The sequence below is a fragment of the Dama dama genome, chromosome 16 (assembly GCF_033118175.1).
Source record: "Dama dama isolate Ldn47 chromosome 16, ASM3311817v1, whole genome shotgun sequence".
NCBI classification, from domain to species: Eukaryota; Metazoa; Chordata; class Mammalia; order Artiodactyla; family Cervidae; genus Dama; species Dama dama.
In genome coordinates this window covers 1,792,047-1,816,055 of record NC_083696.1, presented here as the reverse complement: position 1 = coordinate 1,816,055, position 24,009 = coordinate 1,792,047, and the positions used below count along the sequence as shown (strand labels likewise).

The 24,009-nt window shown below is 61.8% G+C and overlaps 1 protein-coding gene across 3 annotated transcripts in view; it reads left to right on the top strand.

Moving 5' to 3' along the window:
* EIPR1 (EARP complex and GARP complex interacting protein 1) overlaps nucleotides 1-24,009 on the top strand; it is a 101,316-nt gene that overhangs the window by 45,508 nt on the left and 31,799 nt on the right. The window contains exons 3-7 of one of the 3 annotated variants that reach the window (XM_061163252.1): nucleotides 4,355-4,454; nucleotides 12,701-12,837; nucleotides 15,043-15,210; nucleotides 16,484-16,651; nucleotides 21,143-21,604. In XM_061163252.1, coding sequence (XP_061019235.1) covers nucleotides 4,355-4,454; nucleotides 12,701-12,837; nucleotides 15,043-15,210; nucleotides 16,484-16,651; nucleotides 21,143-21,317 — 748 coding nt within the window. In that variant the 3' untranslated portion in view covers nucleotides 21,318-21,604. Of the gene's footprint in view, nucleotides 1-4,354; nucleotides 4,455-12,700; nucleotides 12,838-15,042; nucleotides 15,211-16,483; nucleotides 16,652-21,142; nucleotides 21,605-24,009 lie in introns of those variants that run through there. The other 2 variants (XM_061163250.1, XM_061163251.1) reach the window with 2 other exon arrangements.

Below are 24,009 nucleotides of genomic sequence, written 5' to 3'. Positions count from 1 at the left end.
AGTCATGTCCGACTGTTTGTGGCTCCATGGACTGTAGCCTACCAGGGTCCTCTGTCCACGGGATTCTTCAGGCAGGAGTACTGGCCTGGGCTGCCATGCCCTCCTCTGAGTGATCTTCCTGACTGAGGGATCAAAGCTGCGTCTCTTAGGTCTCCTGCATTAGCAGGCAGATTCTTTACCACTAGCGCCACCTGGTAAGCCTAACAGCCCTTACTTTGTGCAGGGAAAGAACAGTTGGTGGTCTCACAGGACGGTATAAAGATGCCCTCCCCCTTCCCTGTGGCTGACGTCTCCATGTCAAACGGGATGGTTGTCAGAGCCGCTCTGTGGAAGGAGGACAGGATGGGAGCCCCAGGGGGCGGTGTCCATCGGCTCCATGTCCACCCTGCGTTGTGATGGGGCCTCAGACAAGCCCACCCAGGGGGCTTCTGGGGAGGGCAGGTCCTCCCACCCGTATACCGTCCGTGGCTGGACTCCTAGTGCGAGGGCATCTTTCTGTTGAGCCCCACACGTGGGTGATGGAGCAGTAAGTCTGTGCACGCAAGCAGCGTTAGAATAAACACAGACCTTCAATAAGTAGCTCACTGGTGCCCAAAGCCACACACCCGTCTGCTCTTAGTAAGGGGTCCCTGTTTGGGCATAAGTGATCATGTCAGTAGAAGTGTCCGCATGTCACCGCTATAGGAAACCTTGCGTCCGTAGATTTGATCAAAACGGGCTTCCTGACTTTATGGTGTAACTCTTAAAGTAGTCTTTTTTTTTTTTTTTTTTAAATCTTCGTAGCATTTATGAAAAGCTAACTTACATTCTGCTGTGAATTTTTGAGCAGGAAGAAATTAATCAGGTTGCCAAATCTGTATTTTAAGAGAAAGATATATAAATTGAGGAAATAATGTATTATGTTCTCCTTGTAAAAGGTTTTCAAAACTTGACTGGTAACAACTGACACAATCATCAGTGACTTAATAGTTGTGTTTCTTACTTAAGGTTTTTCCCTTTCTCAGTAAAGCAGCAAATGGGAGAGTTTCGGAAAACTACTGGAGCTGCAGTCCTTGCCTAGCTGTCTGCGCTCTGTCTTCAGTTCCGTGGCGAGCGCTGACTGCCGTCCCACGTGTCTCGTGTTTGGTGGTCTCCGTCCTTTCAGCAGCTATGCTGCCCCGACAGCCCCCCAGGCTGCAGGGGGTAGGTTGGAGAGGTAAATGATGTGGATTGAAAGTAATCGTAGCTCAGTTGGTAATGAATCTGCCTGCAGTGCAGGAGACCCATGTTTGATCCCTGGGTCAGGAAGATCCCCTGGAGAAGGAAACGGCAACCCACTCCAGTATTCTTGCCTGGAGAGTCCTACAGACAGAGGAGCCTGGCAGGCTTCAGTCCATGGGGTCGCAAGAGTTGGACACGACTTAGCGACTAAACCACCACCAAAGTAATCTTACACTGAGGTTGTTTTAAGGGTTTCTCGGTGTCCTTACAGTGTCCTTACCACAGGTGTCAAAATCTAGCGTGTGAATCACTCATTTTGGAGCCACTTGTCTAAGGGAGAGAAGTGTGTTTCGTTTGATCATGTGCAGCCTGTGAGACCAGGACCCTCACTCCTGCTGTCCTGGCCTTGTTAACTGCGCACAGAGCTTTCGTTTCTCTGGCTTGGGTTTATTTGCAGAGACGGCCCTTTCCTCCTGTTTCTGTCTCAGTGATAATGAGCGGGTGCAGTGTACATATATTAGGTGTGTGCTCCCTGGCTCCTGACTTAATACAGTTTTACGTCGCTCGCATCCATGGAGAGAGAGTGAAAAAACAGAAATGTGGATGACTTTTATGAACAAAGAAATAAACGCCCTAGTTTGGAGTAGCAAGTGTGGCAGAAACTCTGGGTTATTTTCCTATGTTTATAGCACTAGTTCCCTGGTGATGATGCGTGATGCAGTAGAATTTCCTTTTTTATTGCACTTTGCATGCCCCACTTATTCCAGTCTCATGATCATGGGGGTTGCTCCCTGTAAACCAACCGCACTTACTGTCAGATGCGTCACCCCTGGGTGGGCAGTAAACAGCAGCTCTGCTCGGTGGCTGGGCCCCGATTGAGAGGGGGGCGTCTCCTCTGGGGACAGTGCCGTGTGTGTGCACCTCAGGCTCGCTCTGTTGTGGCAGGGACCCCGATCACCTGGTGTGCCGACTGTAGACGGATACACACACACGCTGGGTTTGTTGCTCCCGTGGGGGCAGAAGTTGTAGGACAAAAGGGGGATGCCTGGGAGGAGTGCAGGGAGAGACGCGGGAGCCGGGGTGAGGCTGGCGGGCGGGAGGCGGGGGTTTGGGGTGTGTTTCATCAGCAGTGACTGTGTGGGACGGTCCACACGTCTGGACCACGGCCGCCTGCTCAGTGGCCTAAAGAGCGCCCAGTATTCTTGCCTGGAGAGTCCTACAGACAGAGGAGCCTGGCAGGCTTCAGTCCATGGGGTCACAAGAGTTGGACACGACTTAGCGACTAAACCACCACCAAAGTAATCTTACACTGAGGTTGTTTATTTACCTCCTGGGTAAGGAAGGTCCTTGGTCCTGGTTTACTTGACTCAGCTTTGAGGAGCCCCTCCGTGTGCTCCCGTGGGGTTTGGCTTCTTCTCACAGTTTTCAACAGTGAGCTGTCCAGAGTCACCCGTCATATCAGCTTTGGCAGACGCACGTTCCGACCACAGCCTCCCCCAAACGTGCCGGGTGCCGGCCCCTTTCCCGTCTGTCTGGGGCGTCTGCCCAGGCCCTGTGTGGGAGCCGGGCCTGCGGCAGCAGTGAGAACATGCCCCAGACCTGGAACGGCATGTCTGCCTGTCCTTCCGTGCCCTCCCCGCAGCCTCACACCGGGGTTAGACGGGGCCCAGGTTTCCAGCGTCCGGGCTTTCTCTCCGTCCCGGGGCGGTTGGTGGCTTTCTCCTTAGTCCCGTCTCTTTCACGGGAAGTTAACAAGCTGTTACTGACATGATTCGTGTCAGTTTTCTGAAGTACCTGGCTTTCTCTGCTTTTCTACTTTGGGCGTCTCTGGTCATTCAGGTGGGCCGCCGGGGGGCACAGCTGTAAAGAATCCGCTTGCAATGCTGAAGACTCTGGTTCAACCCCTGAGTGGGGAAGGTCCCCCGGAGAAAGGAATACCACCCACTCTAGGCTTCTTGCCTGGAGAGTCCCATGGACAGAGGAGCCCGGTGGGCTGCAGTTCATGGGGTCACACAGATGTGGACCCAACTGAGTGACCGAGCAGCAGGCAGTGTTGTGATGAAAGTCGTAACAGCCCGTTGACGGTCCTGAGGGGTCGTACTAGGGAGGTGCCCCCCGTCGGGCAGTATCGTGATCTGTGTGGAAGAGAAGCCGTGAGGGTCTCCATCCATGTCTGCAGTGGCCACGTGTGCAAGGATGTGAAATGAAGCTCTCTCCATAAGCTCTGAAATATTTCATTAGGGAAGACAGAAATTCATCCCTGTGGTCACGCTGAAAAATTCTCGATCTCTTCATGGTTTTATCACTCGGGCGATGTGATTTTTGTCTTGTTAATTGTTCAGATGTGCACTGCGTCAGTTAGGATGGCTTTGGCTGCGGGTAACAGGAAACTACGGCTCACGTGGGCTGAGACAGAAGGACGTGATCTGACATCTCGGGCCTGGTGGTTGACCAGGACTCTCAGCTTTGCCCTCCCAGGAGGGGGCGCTGGAAGATGTGGGCACCACCCACCTGGGCCCCTTCAGACCCAGCCCCCAGCAGGCCCCCTTGCATCTCGGCGGCCAGGGTCTGTTAGCTGTCTGTGCCTCAGGTCCCGGGAGAAGCCGTCAGCGGTGCCTCAGCTCAGGTGCTTTGATGAAATCCACAGCCAGGGGCCCACAGGACGCAAGAGTTGACTGCTCACAGTTCTCGGGGCTGGAGAGCTGGAATCAGGGTGTGGGCAGGCCAGGGGCAGGAGTGGGCCCTTTTCCCAGCTTGCAGGTGGCCGCCTCCCACTGTGTGCTCTCAGGACAGTGGGAGAGAGACGGAGATAGAGAGATGGAGATGGATAGGAAGAGAGAGAAGCAGAGAGTCAGAGACGGAGCTTGGGAGCAGGGTCAGTCCCCACCGGGGCACTTTCCCCATCACAGGCCCCATCCTCCTGACCTCAGTGAACCCTCATCACTTCCCAGATGGCCCCCCTCCCCCACCCAGCACCAGGTGGCTCTGGGGGAGGGACGTGGGCACTCAGGCCTCATGAGTGTGGCAGCTGCCCCGGGTCACACTGCCGCCCCCTGCTGACAGGGGCTGGGCAGGGCCTTGCCGAGGGCCGGGTGTCCGAGCTCCGGGCCCCGGGGTGGGCATCTTTTAATGCTGGGCTCCCTGTTTCCCGCAGCGTCGCCTGGGAGCCCGCGGGAGACGGGAAGAGGGTCATCTCGCTGGCCGACAACCACATCCTGCTGTGGGACCTGCAGGAAAGCTCCAGCCAGGCCACGGTGAGTGATTCAGGCCACAGGGTCTCTATCTTCTGTCTTCTTGATTAGACCCTTCAGGTGAATTCACAGTACATTCGTTGGTTCACATACGTTTAGAATCTTGACACTGATTGTGCAGTAAGTAGGAAGCAGACTGGCTCGTCGTCGGTCAGATGACTGACTGTCTCCTTCGGGCAGGAAGCTTCCGACTCGAGTCAAAGGGCCGTGTGCAAAGGAGACACAGAACCTGGGTGTTGACAAAACTCTCCCCTTTGGCCATAATTTGCCCCAAGTTGTGGTCTTCTGTTTCAGGTGTGAGTCTTTTTAACGAACGGTTTTCAGCATGTATTTGGTTAAGGTCACCTTTAAGAGAGGAGCATTCATGACATAAAGGTTTCCTGGTCGTGAAAATGACTGTTGACTGTGACCTGGTGACCCCCCAGCCTTTCAGGGTGTGGCTGTCGGACGCGTCCGCCTTTCTGTCCGTGTGGATGCACGCTGGCTGCCGTCCGGCCCCGCCAGGCGCCCGTGTGTCCCCTGAGGTCTCGCCCTGCAGCGCGGGGGCAGCTCTGCTGCAGGGCCCTGACCGGGAGGCGGCGTTCCCCCGATGGCCCGTTCACCCCCAGGCCTGCGCAGTACTCCGCCCCAGCCTTCTTGGGAACCAGTCTGGCTTTCACATACTCCTCACTTCAAACAGTGTGTTTTTCATAGACTAAATATTCTACCCATTGGTATGTATTTTTTTCATACGTGATTCCTTAAAATGTCCTCGTATCAAATGTCTTGTTTTACATGCATTCATAATTTCAGTGCATTTGTTTGTTGAAGCCACAACTTTGGAGAGAAAATGAAGCAATTTGACACGATAATGCCTCTAATGCCGCCCACACCTGGGCCCCTCTGCCGTACCCGGGGGCTCGAGAGGCGCGCCTCTGGGAGACCTGTTCAGGGACCGTGTTCACTTTCTGTCTGCTCATGACCGGGACTTGTGCTCAGTTCTTTTGCCTTGTGTCTTCACCCTCTGGGTTGAGGTTGCATGTGTAGTGATTGATTGTTAATCGACACACAGCGCAGAAGTCAGACTCGTCCCAGTGTTGAGTGACCTGTCCACACACGCAGAAGGACTTCTCACAGGCTTCAGGGGGAAGTTAAGAGTCGGCCAGCTTTCCTAGCGCAGTCATAATCCTTCAGGAAAAAAATCACTGTCTTTAATAAAATTAAGAAAAAGCTAAGACATTTCTCTGTCCTGGAGCAGAAAGCAGATTTCACCCAAACTGAGGCCCAAGTGGGAACGTGAAGGAAACTGGCTCCTGACGTTGCCCTGAGGCCCCCTGAATCCGGGGAGATGCCTCCACAGTCTCCCTGTCCCTCCGCCTTCCGGGGGACTTGGCGGGGTGTCTGGACCACAGTGCAGGGTGTGGACTCCTGCCCCCTGTCCTCACCTGCGCTCAGGGGGCTGTTCCTCGAGACCACCCTTGAGCCCAGAAAGGGACAAGGCTGACCTGTGAGGGTGCCGGGCCTTGCGGCAGTGCTGTGCAAAACACTGGCCCCCGTCCAGGGATGCGTGGAGTGACGAACACTGGCCCCAGTCCGGGGATGCGCAGAGTGACGGAGCGGCCACCGCCCCGCCCGGAAGGCGATGCCCGGGGGGTTAGGAGGCCACTGCCCCGCCCGGAAGGTGATGCCCGAGGGGGTTAGGAGTCCACTGCCCTGCGGCCCCCACTCTGCGGGCCCATCCACTCATCAAAGTGTGAATAGCTCTTCAGACCCTCCGTCGTCTCAAAATGATTTTACGGTAGGGTGATTAATCTGTAACTGATTTTCTGCAGGGACCAATTTCGTTTCTCTCCCCCTTTTTTTATCTGCTGTCAGCAGTTCTGTCGATACCACTTTGTGACCCTGGGGCCGGAGTATTTAATACCGAAACCTTCCTATCGATTCCAGCCATCTTCACACCCGGCTCCTCAATTTTTGTCCTTATTGTTTGAGGATATTGCCTTCTGCGGTGAATCTAATCTTATGCTCACTGCATCATTACCTTTTGCAATTAAATCGGAGGCTCTCTGCCATTTGTAATCATTAGCGGAGCCCCGGGGAGGCCTTGGAGGGGGTGCTCCGTGGGGCCTGGGACCCCCACGCGGGCCGATGCAGTGCCCCTCAGTTTGGGTCTGCGCGTGCTCACGCCCGGGTTCTTGGGCTTTCCCCGGCTGTGGGAAGAACTAGCTTCTGCGGGGCGGAAGGGCGGCTGGCGTCACCTGCCCGTGTGCAGGCCTGGGGGCGGTTCCCCGGGGAGCACTTCCTGGGAGAAGAGGACAGGCTTCAAGGACACAGTGTGCGTCCAGAAATCTCTTGTGCAGGGTTTCACGCATGCCGTAGGAGGCCGCAGCCCACGCCGGTGGGAGCCGCTCCCTGCAGCCCTGCCTGCTCTGCCTGAGCCCCAGGCAGGCTCACTGCCTGGGGACAGAGGCCCAGGCTCCCGCCTTCTCGCCCACAACCCCGCTTGCCTCTGCTTCCTGGGCTCCGGGCGTGGGGAGTGGGCCAGTGGGGAGAAGGGCCGGCTCCTGGGGCCCCCGGGTAAGAGTGGAAGGCGCAGAGAGGCCATCTCTCCAGCACCTCGCTCGGGGCTCCTCTATGGGACAGGAATACTCGTTACCTTCTCGCCCATCTCTGCCAAAGACCTTAAATCCGTCCTCATAGCCTTCCTTGTTTTGAGTCTGTTTGGAGCCGAGGTCACACCCGCCTTGGTGGGTGTCAGACACGTTTCTGTCCACGAGGAGGGGTTGGCTTTTGGTGCGACAAAGGGAAAGGCCTCGCTCTCTTCTTCCTGCGGTGGAGTCAGTCCTGCTTGAATGAACGACAAATCCGTCGGAAACGACCTCAGGTTCCTCACCCTTGCCGGCACCTGCGGTTGTGTGTGCACTTCCTAAGCACAGGGACTCTGGTTTCCAGGAGGCCGCTCTCAAAACCTGTGGAGCCGGAGCACTCCTGGGGGGCAGAGTCCTTCACGGGGGTGGGAGCCGCCAGCCCTGCGTGGGGCTGTCGTGGGCTGGGACAGGGCACGCAGGGGGTTAGCCCGCCTGCCCTGTGACCCTGGGGCAGGGGCGGCAGGACCCTTTCTTCCCATCTTGAAGGCAGCGACGGGGCTGGGGTGTCCAGCCCACTGTTCCCATGACAGTCCTGAGTCCTCTCCGTGGGCCCAGAAGACAGCGCCCCCGTCCCTCCCCCCGGCTCCCTGAAGGCGGAGCAGAGCTGCAGGCAGGGGCGGCGCTTTTTAGGGGTTTGTCTTGTTGAATCCTCATAAGCTTTCGGGGCAGATTCTTTGATATCTTTCTTACAAATGAGACACAGGAGAGAAAGTTAGGCCTCAGAGAAACGCAGTAACTCATGGTCAATCACTGGGAAAGCAGGGACCACTCGGGGGTCTGGCTCAAAGGGGGGCTGCCCTTCCCTGGAGGCACCCCTGATGGCGTTGACTCAGGGGCATCCTGGGTGTGTTGGTGAGAACACATTTGGCTGCAGGACATAAGAAGTGACTTAGATAGAGAGGTTTTATTGTCTGCTGAAATAAGAAGTGTGGAATAAAACCCCCTGGGGTTGGTTGATTCAGGGTCTTCATCAAATTGAGGGCCCAGCGACTCTGCATGTTTCTCCTCTGCTGCGTCCACCTGTCACTGCTCTGTCATGACCAAAAGGTGGTTGCAGAGGTTCCAGCCATCACATCCAGGCTCCGCAGCATCCTTGGTTTGTAAGGAAAGCCTTTCCTGGGAGTCCTTTTGTCTCTTTCACGTGTGACTCTGTGTCCAGGCCTAAACACGTCTTGGAGAGGGGAACAAGCCCACCAGGCCTGGCTCAGGGCTCTCTTAGTCCCTGGGGGCTGTGCAGGGTGTTCCAGGGAGAGAGGCTCCCGTGGTGGGGCTGCTGTGTGACCGGCAGCCAGGGCCAGGCTCACGGTGGACTTGCCTGCGTGGACGCGGCGTCTCTTGTGCTGGAAAAGCCCCAGCCCTGCAGTCGCTTCATGTTGGGGGCGGGGCGGGGGGGGAAGTAGGATGGTGGCGCTCGCTGAGCTCTCTGGCCCCAAGGAGTGTGTGCTGGGCCCTGCATGCTTGAGTCCTGCCCCCGGCCCAGGTCCGCCCAGTCCTGCCCCCTCCACGCTGAGTCCTGCCCCCTCCATGCTGAGACCTGCCCCCCCCAACGCTGAGTCCTGCCCCCTCCAGGCTGAGTCCTGCCCCCTCCACGCTGAGTCCTGCCCCCCCCTCCACGCTGAGTCCTGCCCACCCCCAGCTGAGTCCTGCCCCCTCCACGCTGAGTCCTGCCCCCTCCACGCTGAGTCCTGCCCCCTCCACGCTGAGTCTGCCCCCTCTCCACGCCGTGGGGCTTGGTGATGGGGCTGCTGCTTGGGTCTCTGGAAACCTCACGCCGACACTCTCCTTGAACTGCCCCCGCCGGCTCGAGTCCCAGCGTTTTGTTCGTCGGCGGTGCCTTCTTTGTTCTTGTCCTGCACCAGTGGCTCTTCTGAGAGGGTCTGGGGGAGCCTTTCATCACTCCTGCTGGACCGGGAAGCACTGAATATTTCTCTTTAATGCTGGGAAGCAGATTGCCGTGTGCACTGCACCCTCTGGAGTTCTTGCTGAGTTCTGTCTCCGTGTCACCAGGAAACCAGAAAAAGTGATTGATTAACCTTACAACTTGCACCATGCTGGCTGCCCCACGTAGCCCCTTAAAAAATTGATGGTGAGCTGTCTTTCAGGTTTTCATTAAAATCTGCCTCGCAGACTTCTCGGCACCCATGGGCACGGCGCTCTGTGGGCCCGGTGGTTCCTGTGTTTGAGGGAGTGGTGGAGCGGGAGCCGGTCCCACTCTGCAGGGCGGCTGTGACCTTGGGCGGGGCCCCTGCCCTCTCTGCATGACTTCGTGGGGTCCCTGCCCTCTCTGGGGGTGGGGGGGAGGCCCTGCCTTTTCTGTGTGACCTCGGGTGGGACTCCTGCCCTCTTGGTGGGTGGGGGGGCCCTGCCCTCTCCATGGGGGTTGGGGGCTGGGCCGCGGCCATGTCTCCACTGCTGAGTTCACACGGGGTCTTATCAGTTATCCATGCTCCCTGACAAGTGCCCACCACACTGTCAGCACTTCCCACAGTGGCCATCATGTGGTTTCTGTGGGGACAGTCAGAAGTCTGGAACTTCAAGGCCTGTGAGGCTGCGGGCCAGGTGTCAGTGGGGCTGGGGTCTCATCGAGGGGCTCTCGGACGTGCGTGGACAGAGGGCCTGGGTTCCTCATGGACTGTTGGCCGGAGGCCACCTGCGTGTGGGTTTTGGAAGCAGGCTGTGCTGGTCAGTTTCGCGCTCTTTCCTTCTCTTGGAGCCCAAGTAGAGGCAGCACGGGGAGCTTGACTGGCAGTGACATTTCGTAAGGGTTCGACCTGGCGCTTGCTCCCGGTCATGGAGTTGGGGGCAGGGCGGGCGCCCAGGAGGGCTCCCTGTGAACCTGGATGGTGCAGGACCATCTGCAAGTTTCCTTAGAGATGAGACGCTGTCCTGACCCTCCGGCCTCTGTCCGGCACTCGGGGCATGGACTCCAGGCGTTCGGTCCCTGGGAGAGAAGCGCGTGTGCCCGCGAGGACTGGCGCCGAGACGGGCTGGCACACAGCCTGTTGTCCACGTGGTTTAAAGAGTCGGTGAGGCGGGAAAGTGGGTTTTGGGGAGAAAGGTTTTCTGGGACAGGTTGAGACTGTCCAAGGAAGAGGCGAGGTGCTTCCAACTGGTCAGTGCCTCCTGGGCGGTGACCCCTTATGTGGCGGTCACTACGTAAATGGGGCCCTGGCTAAGTCTTTCTTAAAGATGTCTCTGCTATCAGACTTCTTAGCGGGGCCAGGCTCCTGGGAGAGAAGCCGTGGTTTTCCCCAGGTTCTGATCGAATCCCCTTGCACTGACTGCCTCATGCGCCACAGCTGGTGGGGCTGAGTCTGGGCTCCTCGCAGAGGCTCTGCAGGGCGAGGCTGGTGCTCAGGGTGAGGTGAAGTGAGTCACGAGGGGCGGGTGTCTGAGGGCCACCGACAAGCCCGGCGCCCCCGCGTCCATCCCCACCGACAAGCCCGGCGCCCCCGCGTCCATCCCCACCGACAAGCCCGGCGCCCCCGCGTCCATCCCCACCGACGAGCCCGGCGCCCCCGTGTCCATCCCCACCGACGAGCCCGGCGCCCCCGCGTCCATCCCCACCGACGAGCCCGCCGCCCCCGTGTCCATCCCCACAGACGAACCCGGTGCCCCCACGTCCATCCCCACCGACGAGCCCGGCGCCCCCGTGTCCATCCCCACCGATGAGCCCGGCGCCCCCGCGTCCATCCCCACCGACGAGCCCGCCGCCCCCGTGTCCATCCCCACAGACGAACCCGGTGCCCCCACGTCCATCCCCACCGACGAGCCCGGCGCCCCCGTGTCCATCCCCACAGACGAACCCGGTGCCCCCAGGTCCATCCCCACAGACGAGCCCGACGCCCCCGCGTCCATCCCCACCGACAAGCCCGGCGCCCCCGCGTCCATCCCCACCGACAAGCCCGGCGCCCCCGCGTCCATCCCCACAGACGAACCCGGTGCCCCCACGTCCATCCCCACTGACGAGCCCGGCGCCCCCGTGTCCATCCCCACAGACGAACCCGGTGCCCCCAGGTCCATCCCCACAGACGAGCCCGGCGCCCCCGCGTCCATCCCCACCGACGAGCCCGCCGCCCCCGTGTCCATCCCCACAGACGAACCCGGTGCCCCCACGTCCATCCCCACCGACGAGCCCGGCGCCCCCGTGTCCATCCCCACAGACGAACCCGGTGCCCCCAGGTCCATCCCCACAGACGAGCCCGACGCCCCCGCGTCCATCCCCACCGACAAGCCCGGCGCCCCCGCGTCCATCCCCACCGACAAGCCCGGCGCCCCCGCGTCCATCCCCACAGACGAACCCGGCGCCCCCACGTCCATCCCCACCGACGAGCCCGGCGCCCCCGTGTCCATCCCCACAGACGAACCCGGCGCCCCCAGGTCCATCCCCACAGACGAGCCCGGCGCCCCCGCGTCCATCCCCACCGACGAGCCCGGCGCCCCCGTGTCCATCCCCACAGACGAACCCGGTGCCCCCAGGTCCATCCCCACCGACGAGCCCGGCGCCCCCGTGTCCATCCCCACAGACGAACCCGGTGCCCCCACGTCCATCCCCACCGACGAGCCCGGCGCCCCCGTGTCCATCCCCACAGACGAACCCGGTGCCCCCGCGTCCATCCCCACCGACAAGCCCGGCGCCCCCGCGTCCATCCCCACCGACGAGCCCGGCGCCCCCGTGTCCATCCCCACAGACGAACCCGGTGCCCCCACGTCCATCCCCACCGACGAGCCCGGCGCCCCCGTGTCCATCCCCACAGACGAACCCGGTGCCCCCAGGTCCATCCCCACAGACGAGCCCGGCGCCCCCGCGTCCATCCCCACCGACGAGCCCGGCGCCCCCGTGTCCATCCCCACAGACGAACCCGGTGCCCCCAGGTCCATCCCCACCGACGAGCCCGGCGCCCCCGCGTCCATCCCCACCGACGAGCCCGGCGCCCCCGCGTCCATCCCCACAGACGAGCCCGGCGCCCCCGCGTCCATCCCCACAGACGAGCCCGGCGCCCCCGCGTCCATCCCCCCAGGTGACAGGCCTTTGTGCGTGAGATCGAGGGCGGGTGGGCAGCGGGATGGGGCTCCCATCTCCCAGGCTTCCCCGGGGCCGGTGCTCTCTGGGGTCTCCACTGTTACCACTGGGATTGATGAGCCCCCAGGTAACAGAGCTAGAGGCCCCTGATGCCAGGAGGGGACTGCGAGCGTGTGTGTGGTCAGGTTGCGGCCGTTGGTCCCTTGGCACCTGGGCCGCCTGTGCAGACCCCTACTGCCTCATCCTTGTCTTTGGAGGAGGCCAGTGCTCGGGCTGTTCCGTATCATTGCCTCAGATTTGAGCAGATCCTCTAATCATACACCGGCAAATCCTGTCTGAGAGATGCTCTATTAATACCCTTGCCATTTTTTTGCTGTGCTCCATTTTGTAAATAAATAAATAAATATATATGCATTTTTTGCAAATATGGTTCAAACATTCTTGCCTTTTAAGGGGAGAAAACAAAGACAAAGCTTTCTAATTATTTTCAATAATTATCTTTGACGGTATCCTATACAAGATATCCTCTTAAACATTCTGAATAGAGTTCGAATTACTTCTCTTTCCTTCTTCCTTTGAAAACATCACCAAACACACAGCTGGCCAGCTCAGCGTCGCTGGAAGGGAAAGGACAGCTGAAGTTCACGACGGGCCGCTGGAGCCCACATCACAACTGCTCCCAGGTGGCCACGGCGAACGACACGGCCATCCGCGGGTGGGACACGCGGACCATGAGGTCAGTGACGGCCAGAGCCAGACACGCGCCGGTGCCCCGCCCGCGCCCCCCGCCCTCCAGGCTCGGTTCCGGGTCAGCTCTGTTGGGAGCCACGCGGCGGGTCTGTGTCGGTCTCGGGGTCGTAGGGAGTTGCACAGCCGCCTTCCTCCTCCTCCCCGCCTTCAGTACACCAGGGGCTGTGGGTCCGAGCCTCTCACCTGCGGCCTGGCTCCTCCGGGTGCCCTTTGGTGACCGCAGTCTCCCCTGGAGATCCAGGTCAGGCTTTTGCAGCAGCTGAGGCCCGAGACGGTGGCCGCGGGCTCCCGGGTCCTGTGACGGGTGACTCCAAGGTGAGGGCTGCCGTCTGTGGCTCAGCAGCTCTGCCTTCCGGGGCGCACGCCCAGGGGTGATCACAGTTTGTCACCTGAGTCGTTACACAGACAGCCCGCGCTGCTAAGGGAGCACGGAGAGCAGCTTCTCCGCGCCAGGTGTGGTGTTGGCGGGTGGAGGGGTGACGGGCGCGCTCTGTTGTCATGGCAACGGGAGCCCGGCAGTCTTTTCTAAGATACAGTTTATCCCCTCAGCACACTGTAATTTATCACTAAGCTGCAGAGACGGAGGTCAGGAAATAACTCCTGTTGCCTTCAAGGGCGGCGGCACAGCCTTAAATCTCGATCCAGGGCCCCCTGAAAGTGCAAGGGGTAATCCATAATCGACGTGTGTGTGTGTGTGCTGGGCTGTGCTGGGTTTGCTGTGAGGCTGAAAGCCGCGGGTTTGGATGGTGGGGACTCTGGACCGGAATGCGTGCCTCCAGGGCCCATGGCCATCTTCCTGTTCTCATCGTTCCTTGAAGGATGTGAAGATTTTTGGGGTCTATGTGAGAACCTCGGAGGCTAACCTCACAGACCCCGAATCCAGGGTCTGGGGGGTGGTGCCCTGCAGCCCCCTTGCCCGCCGTCCCTGGAGGGCGTCCCTGGGGTGCTGGGCAGTGGGTGCACCAGACTCTGCTCCGCACGGTCCCTTTTCTGCAGACAGCCTGTATGCCTCCTTGGTCTCTTTCCCGCCCACCGCATGTGCCTCCTTGGCTGGCTGCTTCCGGTGCTGCTCCGGGGGTGCACGGGGCTTTTCTGTTCAGACCGCTGTGCCCAGAGCTGGCAGGAAAGCCTGAGTCAGCACTCTGCAGGCCCCAGGACCCTGCCAGGCTTGATTTTATCCATTTCCCTGCTTCCCTTGCAAGATCTTGAGGCTTGGGCCTCTTGTATAGGGAGAAATTACTAGGCTATTGGAAAGGTACAGGATGTAGAAACCAGCTCCAGATTTTAAAGTGGCTTTGGGCTGGAAAACCCAATCTGGGAGAAAAGATGAAAAGGACTGGTCGTTGCCATGAGCAGGAGCCTGGAGGTCTGGGGTGCCAGGTGAGGGAGCTGCCCCCCGGGAACCGCAGGGAGCATGTGACCCCCCCCCCCAGCAGAATGCGGAGAGGGTGGAGCGACGGGCACGTTGTGGGGCTGGGCTAGGCCTCGTCCATCCTGCTGGACGCAGGCCTCTTGTCCAAAGCTACTGTCCCACCTCAGGACGACCGCTCCTCTGGTGTGGGTGCGTGACGTGAGAGGGGGTTGCTGTAGAGACGGGACAGTGTGATTCCACACCCTGTGAGGGGTGGCTTGGAGCTGGGCGGTGGGGCATCAGTCAGGTCTGTGCACCTGTGTGTGTGCCTGCTCTTCTGTGCACACGCGTGTGGGCATGTACACCTGTATGTGTGGGCACATGTACCCATGCGGGCACACACGTGCATGTGTGCTGTGTGCTGTGTGCACACGTGCACTCTAAACAGCTGTGGCCGACTCAGCCCCTCCCGCCGCTGAGTTGACACCCAGGCTGTGTGTATGGATGAGGGACGGCCCTGGCCGTGACAGGCAGTGTCTCCCTCGGTGTTTCTGTAGCTTCTCCTGCTTCTCCTTCCTTTTCTGTCTCTGCGGCTCCTGACAGCGTCAGTACCGTATCCTTCTTCCATGCACTGTCTGTCTCTCTGGTCCTTCCGGACGTGGGCCGTGTGTGCCGTCCCGTCTGCCTCTGCTCCTCCATGACCGTCCCCGTCTGCAGGGTCACGGGCGCGGCCAGCGAGCAGGAGCCCCAGCCCGGACCCCACGCCGGCGGGGTGTGCGAGGGGCTGTGGGGGCGGTGCTCCCCGTGTCCCTGCTCTTAGCTGTGCGTCCCCGCCCCCAGCCAGACCTACTGCATCGAGAGCGCCCATGGCCAGCTGGTGCGGGACCTGGACTTCAACCCCAACAAGCAGTACTGCCTGGCCAGCTGCGGGGATGACTGCAAGGTGAGGTTCTGGGACACCCGCAACGTCGCCGAGCCCGTCAGGACCCTGGAGGAGCACTCCCACTGGTGCGTGTCTGGTGGGGGGGCGGTACTTAGGTGATTTATTTTGCTGATTACATCACCATTTGGAAAGGCAGAAACCAGCCTAGTTTGTGCCGCTGTGACTCATTCAATCAACCAGTTTTATTTTTCCTAAAGAAATACTAATTCCAAATCTGAATGTGATTCATAAACGTAGGAAAAGAAAAACATTAGATTCTGTCTTCTCTTGAACTAGTGCCGGTTCACGTATGCAAAAATGAACATGCACAGATGTCCTTGAGGCATTGTGTGCCGTGCATGGGGTGGAGACCCCCAGTGCCCAGTGGTAGGAGGGCAGATAGGTCAGTCCAGCAGCATCCATGCGGGGCACGGTGAGGGCATGAGGCAGGGCTGGGCATGCAGCACGCAGTGCACCCAAGACCCACCATTCTCCCCAGCGTGTCGTTTCTGTGTGTTCACCACGTGCTGGGGGCTTTTTGCTAAGTAAGTGAAAAGGATCAAGTTGGAGAAAATCGGGCATAGTGTGAGCCAGTTTTTATCCAAATCACGTGTGTGCGTGTTTGTGTGCTTATGTATGTTTGCATGGATGCTTCTGTCTGTATGCATATGTGTGCCTCTGTGTGCTTATGTCTGTGTGTCAGTGTGTACTGCTGTGTGCATGTACACATCTGTGTATACACATGTGTGCTTGCATCTGTGTGCATATTGTACTGCTGTGGGCATGTACACTTCTGTGTGTGCACAAGTGTGTATTTACCATTTGAATGCTAGAGTACAGTTTAGACAGTTCAGTCATTCCTGCAGTCCGGGAAGAAGCTCCCGTCCCCTGGACCTGAGTGGGCTGTCTGGCTGTCCGCTGCCCACCCCCGAGCCCGGGGTCTGCAGCACCTGCCCGGCGGGCGGCTCAGCACAGCAAGCTCGGGTCCTGTGGGTCAGAAGGAAGCTGGGCCTGGTGACTAGACCAGACGGGTGGGCAGCCCTGGCCGGGGCAGTGTTCCTGGAGGCCGCCCGGGGTGGGCTTGCGTCCCGGTCGTCTCTGGTCCGCACTGTGCTTCAGGCAGTTACGGCCTTTGGTGCTCTGGGAGGCCTGTGTGCACGCTGCAGTGAGGCCAGTGAGTCCCCCTGCGGTCCCTGCTGCCCTGTGGTCACGTCTCTGTCAGTCAGGATTTACAAGGTTTCAGGCTGCGCCACGAGCCTGCCCCCGCTGAACGCCACCCGGTGTTGGCCTGAGCAGGACGAAGCTGCCCCGTCCAGGGGGGCCGGTGGTACCAGCGCCCTGTCCCCCCAACCCCCCCAGGGTGTGGAACGTCCGCTACAACCACTCGCACGACCAGCTGGTCCTCACGGGCAGCAGCGACAGTAGGGTCATCCTTTCCAACATGGTGTCCATCTCCTCCGAGCCCTTTGGCCACCTGGTGGACGACGATGACCTGAGTGACCAGGAGGAACGCCGTCTGGAGGAGAAGTAAGTGCTTGCAACGGGCGGCCCTGGCGTGCGGGAGCGCCTCCAGGTCCCTGGGGCTGGTGTCGGATGCGTCCACATGGGGAGGTGCGGGGTCGTGGGTGATGGAGTCGGGCGGGTCAGCAATGCCGTCTGGTGTGGCCTCTGAGTCACGTGTCTGTCCACGTTCTTACTGACCTTCACGGGTAAGGTTGTCAGGACTGCGGCTGGTCTGTACCCTCGGGAGTGAGCGTGACCCCCGCTGGCCCTCGGGACACCCTGTGGGGGAGACTGCGGTGGCTGTCCCTCCTCGCTGTGCTGTTCTGGGCCAGGCTGTGGCCCATCGGTCCCACTGGCAGGTAGCAGGGCAGGACCACAGGCCCAGACCCGGTCCGTCCCCCACGCCGCTTCCCCTGAGAGCCCGAGGCGGTGCTGAGACCTCCACGTGATGCTTGTCCTGACAGCCGCACCATGCCGTGGTGGTGTCTTTTCCCTGGACCTTCCAGCCCTACTTGGGTCTGCTCAGGGGCCCTCTCTTCACCCTGGGGCCCAGGCCCCGAGACTCATAGGGCCCTGGGCTTTGGGGCTCACACAGGGCGCCCTAGTCCAGGGCGGCGGCACCTGGGAGGGCCGGAGTCCTGCATTAGCAGCCTGGATATTGAAGGAGACGCCCCTTGTCTCTGGGAGGACGTGTCTTCATGTGCGGTGGCCGCTTTCTGGTGCGAGGGAGCCTGATTCAGGCCTCCCTGGAGTCGGATCCGGGGCGGGGGGTCTGGAGTAAAACCCGTGGAGTCAGGCAGCCTGAGCCCCGGAGCACAAGAGGGCTTGTCTTTCTGTCCTGAGCATCCTCACTCTCTTCCGTTGTTTGATTTCTTCCACTGCCCCCCGACCTCCCAAGTGAAACTGAAAGCCGCTCAGTCGTGTCTGACTCTTTGGGACCCCATGGAGATACAGTCCATGGAATTTTTCAGGCCAGATCACTGTAGTGGTAGCCTTTCCCTTCTCCAGGGGATCTTCCCAACCCAGGGATCGAACCCAGGTCTCCTGCATTGCAGGTAGATTCTTTACCAACTGAGTTACAGGGAAAACCCCCCTTGTGAGATGCTGACTTGGTAGCGACCTATCGATCACCTTCCTTGATGCCATCATTTTTCTGTTCAGATGCTGGGAAACACAGCATTTAGACACAGCTGCGGTGACTTCAGTCCAGTGACCTGCCCCGTGCAGGGCTTGGGTGTTCTCTGCTGTCCTCTCTGCTCTCGGCCAGGCAGGAGTCTGTGTCCTGTCTGTACCGGGGACAGAGCCAGCGGCCCCTTCATTGGCCCCGAGTGGGCCAGGGGTCCCACCTGCACGTGGCAGCTTCAGACAAGCTCACCAGGAGTGGAGGCAGGCGTGTGGCTGGCAGGTGTGCCCGGAGATGGCATCATCGTGAGGTGCCCCATGGTTTCCTGCCAGCCTGCTCCTGGGATTGGTCCACACATCTTAGTGAATCGGGATCCCCCTGAGGACTTGTATGAAGGGTTTGTACCAGGCTGCCCGCTGACCACCGCAGGCTGGCTTCCTGGGAGGACAGGGCCAGGGGATGAGTGGGATCCTGAGCCCAAGACCAGGGGGCACGTGGGGCAGGGTCTCCCAAAAAGGGTCTCCAGAGCCCAGGAGGAGGGGCGTGTGGGGCGGGGTCTCCCGAGAAGGGTCTGGTAGCCCCGGATCAGGGGGCAGGCGGGGCGGGGTCTCCTGAGAAGGGTCCTGCATGCTGAGAGCCCTGTGGGCAGGGAGTGCTGGTGAGATGGGGGCAGTGCCCCGAGGCCCTCCGGTGGAGAAGCAGCTGGCGCGCTGCAGGCCTGTGGTCTCTGCCTGCCTGCGGGCGGCGGCGTGTGTGAGTGCCTTCCGGCCAGCGTCCCAGGGAAGGGACGTGGCAGTCCCAGTTGTGGGGGTTGATGGGGAAGTCACAACCCCAGGCAGGACCTGCCGGCTCTTTGCACCGGCTCCGGCCAGCCCCGCACCTGGTCCAGGCTGGGGCTCCCTCCGCCCACCCCCGGACTGTGCTGTTCGGTCCCCAGGTTCCTCTGTCAGATGCCACCAGACCATCAGCCGTTCTCCGCTCGGCCACCGTCCCCTGAGCACAGACACATCCTGCTCCAGGGGTAATGGAGGAGGTGTCGGCAGTGGATGGCACCCCACCGTGGCTCCTAGGGCCGTCTGGGGTGGCCCTGGGCTCCTGCCCCCAGGAGGAGGTGTTGGGCAGTAGACGGCCCCTCATGGCCCTGAGACCCCTCTGGGGGTGGCCCTGGGCTCGGAGGCATCAGGCAGTAGACGGCCCCCCACGGCCCTGAGACCCCTCTGGGGTGGCCCTGGCCTCGGAGGCATCAGGCAGTAGACGGCCCCCCACGGCCCTGAGACCCCTCTGGGGTGGCCCTGGGCTCGGAGGCATCAGGCAGTAGACGTTCCCCCACGGCCCTGAGACCCCTCTGGGGTGGCCCTGGGCTCAGAGGCATCAGGCAGTAGACGGCCCCTCACGGCCCTGAGACCGCTCTGGGGTGGCCCTTGGCTCGGAGGCATCAGGCAGTAGACGGCCCCTCATGGCCCTGAGACCCCTCTGGGGGTGGCCCTGGGCTCGGAGGCATCAGGCAGTAGACGTTCCCCCACGGCCCTGAGACCCCTCTGGGGTGGCCCTGGGCTCAGAGGCATCAGGCAGTAGACGGCCCCCCACGGCCCTGAGACCGCTCTGGGGTGGCCCTTGGCTCGGAGGCATCAGGCAGTAGACGGCCCCCCACGGCCCTGAGACCCCTCTGGGGTGGCCCTGGCCTCGGAGGCATTAGGCAGTAGACGGCCCCCCACGGCCCTGAGACCCCTCTGGGGTGGCCCTGGGCTCGGAGGCATCAGGCAGTAGACGTTCCCCCATGGCCCTGAGACCCCTCTGGGGTGGCCCTGGGCTCAGAGGCATCAGGCAGTAGACGGCCCCCCACGGCCCTGAGACCGCTCTGGGGTGGCCCTGGGCTCGGAGGCATCAGGCAGTAGACGGCCCCTCATGGCCCTGAGACCGCTCTGGGGTGGCCCTGGGCTCGGAGGCATCAGGCAGTAGACGGCCCCCCACGGCCCTGAGACCCCTCTGGGGTGGCCCTGGGCTCGGAGGCATCAGGCAGTAGACGTTCCCCCACGGCCCTGAGACCCCTCTGGGGTGGCCCTGGGCTCGGAGGCATCAGGCAGTAGACGGCCCCCCACGGCCCTGAGACCCCTCTGGGGTGGCCCTGGGCTCGGAGGCATCAGGCAGTAGACGTTCCCCCACGGCCCTGAGACCGCTCTGGGGTGGCCCTGGGCTCGGAGGCATCAGGCAGTAGACGGCCCCTCATGGCCCTGAGACCCCTCTGGGGGTGGCCCTGGGCTCGGAGGCATCGGGCAGTAGACGGCCCCCCACGGCCCTGAGACCCCTCTGGGGTGGCCCTGGGCTCAGAGGCATCAGGCAGTAGACGGCCCCCCACGGCCCTGAGACCGCTCTGGGGTGGCCCTGGGCTCGGAGGCATCAGGCAGTAGACGGCCCCTCATGGCCCTGAGACCCCTCTGGGGGTGGCCCTGGGCTCGGAGGCATCAGGCAGTAGACGTTCCCCCACGGCCCTGAGACCCCTCTGGGGTGGCCCTGGGCTCAGAGGCATCAGGCAGTAGACGGCCCCCCACGGCCCTGAGACCGCTCTGGGGTGGCCCTGGGCTCGGAGGCATCAGGCAGTAGACGGCCCGTCATGGCCCTGAGACCCCTCTGGGGTGGCCCTGGCCTCGGAGGCATTAGGCAGTAGACGGCCCCCCACGGCCCTGAGACCCCTCTGGGGGTGGCCCTGGGCTCGGAGGCATCAGGCAGTAGACGGCCCCCCACGGCCCTGAGACCGCTCTGGGGTGGCCCTGGGCTCGGAGGCATCAGGCAGTAGACGGCCCGTCATGGCCCTGAGACCGCTCTGGGGTGGCCCTGGGCTCGGAGGCATCAGGCAGTAGACGGCCCCCCACGGCCCTGAGACCGCTCTGGGGTGGCCCTGGGCTCGGAGGCATCAGGCAGTAGACGGCCCGTCATGGCCCTGAGACCGCTCTGGGGTGGCCCTGGGCTCGGAGGCATCAGGCAGTAGACGGCCCCTCATGGCCCTGAGACCGCTCTGGGGTGGCCCTTGGCTCGGAGGCATCAGGCAGTAGACGGCCCCCCACGGCCCTGAGACCGCTCTGGGGTGGCCCTGGGCTCGGAGGCATCGGGCAGTAGACGGCCCCCCACGGCCCTGAGACCGCTCTGGGGTGGCCCTGGGCTCGGAGGCATCGGGCAGTAGACGGCCCCCCACGGCCCTGAGACCGCTCTGGGGTGGCCCTGGGCTCGGAGGCATCGGGCAGTAGACGGCCCCCCACGGCCCTGAGACCGCTCTGGGGTGGCCCTGGGCTCTGCCTCCGGGAGGAGGTGTCGGGCAGCAGACCGCCGCCCCCTCCCCCTGCCCCTCGAGGCTGGGGGCAGGGCGCCCGCCTCTCACGGGTGTCGGTGCCTTGCAGGAGCCAGGAGCCCCCGCAGGACAGCGTCATCGCCACCTACGAGGAGCACGAGGACAGCGTGTACGCCGTGGACTGGTCCTCGGCCGACCCCTGGCTCTTCGCCTCCCTCAGCTACGACGGGCGGCTCGTCATCAACCGCGTGCCCCGGGCGCTTAAGTACCACATCCTGCTGTGAGCGCCGGGCTGCGTCGGCCCCGGCCGCGGCGTGTGGGGCCCAGGCTTTCCAGGCAGAGCCCCGGCGGACGCGGGCGCCCGTGAACAGTGACAGCGCCTCTGCCCGCCGACCTCTGCGCCCTTCCGTCTCTGCCCCGGAGACGGACACGTGCCCGGGCCGAGCGGGGCGCGCTCCCTCCTCCAGCTCTGAGAGGCGTTGGGCGTTTCCCTGTGATTTGTTTCCTTGACGTCGACGCCGTCTTCTCGCGAGATTAAATGGAATAAAAGCAGCGGGGCGGCGGGCGTCCTCCCTGGGGCTCCGCCCCGTCTTCCCGTTTCTGTGGGGCGCTGACGCTGCCGGTGCCCCGGGTCTCCGCCGGCCGAGGCCCCGTCCCTGGGCGCTACGTGCCCCGGGGTCCTGCGCTGTGAGGCTGACGGCTCCCTTGTCACCGCGCGGTCACGGCCTGCATCGGTCACCCGGACGCCGTCCCGCTAAGTCCCAGGTTGTCGGTGAACCCCCCCGTCCCCCGGGCGCCCTGAGGCCCCGAGCCCGGTCCCCCTCCGTGGGGCGGGCGCGTTCACTTCAGCGAGGCTGGCCCTGCGCGCTGTCCCCTGACTGGACGCTGGAGGACCAGCAGCGGCACCTGGCTCACACTGAACCCTGTGGACTCTGCATGGATTGGTGCTGGGATGAGGCCCGGGCCGGCCCTCCTGCTCTCAGCAGAGGGCCCCTCCGGTCCGCGGGCCACATAGGACCCCAGAGTAAAGGCAGAGGGGAGGTGGGCTACAGGCCCTCGGTCCTCAAAACTCAAAACCTGGAGCTTGCTCCCTGGCGGCTCCAGCCCGAGGTGGACTTGAGCCCTGCTTGGGACCGTCCACGCGGCCACAGCAGGGCGACACCCAGACGCACTGCACCCAGGAGGGGCGCCCCCGCGTCCAGCAGTCCTGACTCGGACACGCGGTGACCCGGGGTTTCCAGCGTCACCGTCACCCAGTCACGGCAGCTGCCCCCCTCCCCCCCCCCGCCGGTCTCTCCCAGGTCCACCTCCCCTGGTGTCCCCGGCCCGTCCTCTGAGACCGAGTCTGGCTGTCACCTCTCCTCCGAGGTGCCTCCCGGGACTCCAGCCCCTTGGTCAGCCTCGCGTCTTCCCACCCGAGTCTTGTGCAGAGGCTCCTCAGACAGCCCTTTGCCTGCGTGGCAGCTCGGCCAGCGTGTCCTGAGCCTGCTGGGGTCCAGCAGGACTGCAGGAGATGTGCCCCTTCCGCAGGGCCGGGCAGAGACAGTGAGGGTCCCCCCGCACAGGGTTCTGGGGCGCAGGCCCGGCCCAGCGCCAGTCACGGCGTTTCCCCGGGGACGCCTCGGTTACCTCCCATGAGACCTGGATGCCTTCACAGCTCTTTGCGGGAGTAAATTAATTTATCCTGTAGCACACTTAGGACCCTAAGTGTGTGTGGCCGTTAATGGTCATCTTAATAGGAACACATGCAGGTCAGTCCATTTTAAAATAGTTTAAAATTGGAAAAGATCAGAGATCATGTGTTGGGAAAGGTAAAATCTTCTCTGTCCCTTTTCTGGTTTCTTCTGTCTGATGTAAGGATTAACCTGAGACAGACGACAGGAGAAAATCAGATTTAATTACGTGGGTACAGAGTACCCGAGAGCAAAGCAGGACCCAGGATGGGCTGGGCACGAGGCTCCTGAGCGTCGGGAGGGGAGGGTTTCACGGGGAGAAACCAGGGAGACGAGTGTCTGGTGAACGGTTGCTGGGCCACGGGTAGAGGCAGGACAGGACAGGACTTCTGAGTACCACCCCCCCCCCCCCCCCCCCCGCCCCTGGCTGTGTTCTGTGTGGGCATCTCTGGTGATTCTGCAGCCGGACTCCCCTAGACAGGAATAAAAGCCAGACTTCCTGGCCCGCACACCGGCTGCCTGGGCCCAGGGTGGGTAAGAGGAGACGTTCTCACACCACCAGCAGGGCAGCGCCAGGCTGCTTGGCTTGGCTGGGGCTCCTACACTTAGGTATCCGGATGGAAAGATGATGAAATGATGATTTTCCAGGTTTCACATGAGAATAGAACGCGTTCCCTGGGTCTGGCTGCACTCAGAACGTGTTCCTTCCTGAGCCGTTGTGTCCAGGGCTCAGCGTGACCCCCTTCCCCCAACTCCCACCCCAGGGTCAGCAGGAGGGGGGCCAGCTCCCGTGATCTGGATATCAGAGCCCGGAAGGTTCCAGGAGGACAGCAGGTTCTCAGCACCTGGCCGGCTGTCAGCTGAGTCGCTTTCACCAGGCGTCAGTGTTGGCAACACCAGAGCTCACTGGTCCCTTTGCTCTGCCCGCTGGCAGTGCCCCAGCGAGCCAGGTGACCCTTCTGTCTCCTGAGACCCGCATCACTCCTGAGTGCAGGGCTGGGACAGGGAAGACCCCCACAAGAAAGCCCAGTCCCGGCGGAGCAGACCCAGGCCAGAGACCAGTCAGAGGGTGTCAGATTGCAGAGCCCCGCTGGCCAGCGTGGTTGCTGTCCTTGGGCCTTGCACACCTCCAGGGGCAACAGATCTGATCTTGGGACACCCCCATAAAGTCTCCCCAGGTTACCAAGCCTGGAGGGACATTGGGCAGGAGGGGGTCGGGGGCATCTGTGGCTTCATCAGAACAGGGCCGGGCTTTCCCACCTGAGGCGGGGGCATCCAGAGGGGCTGCAGTTGCAGGGGCGGG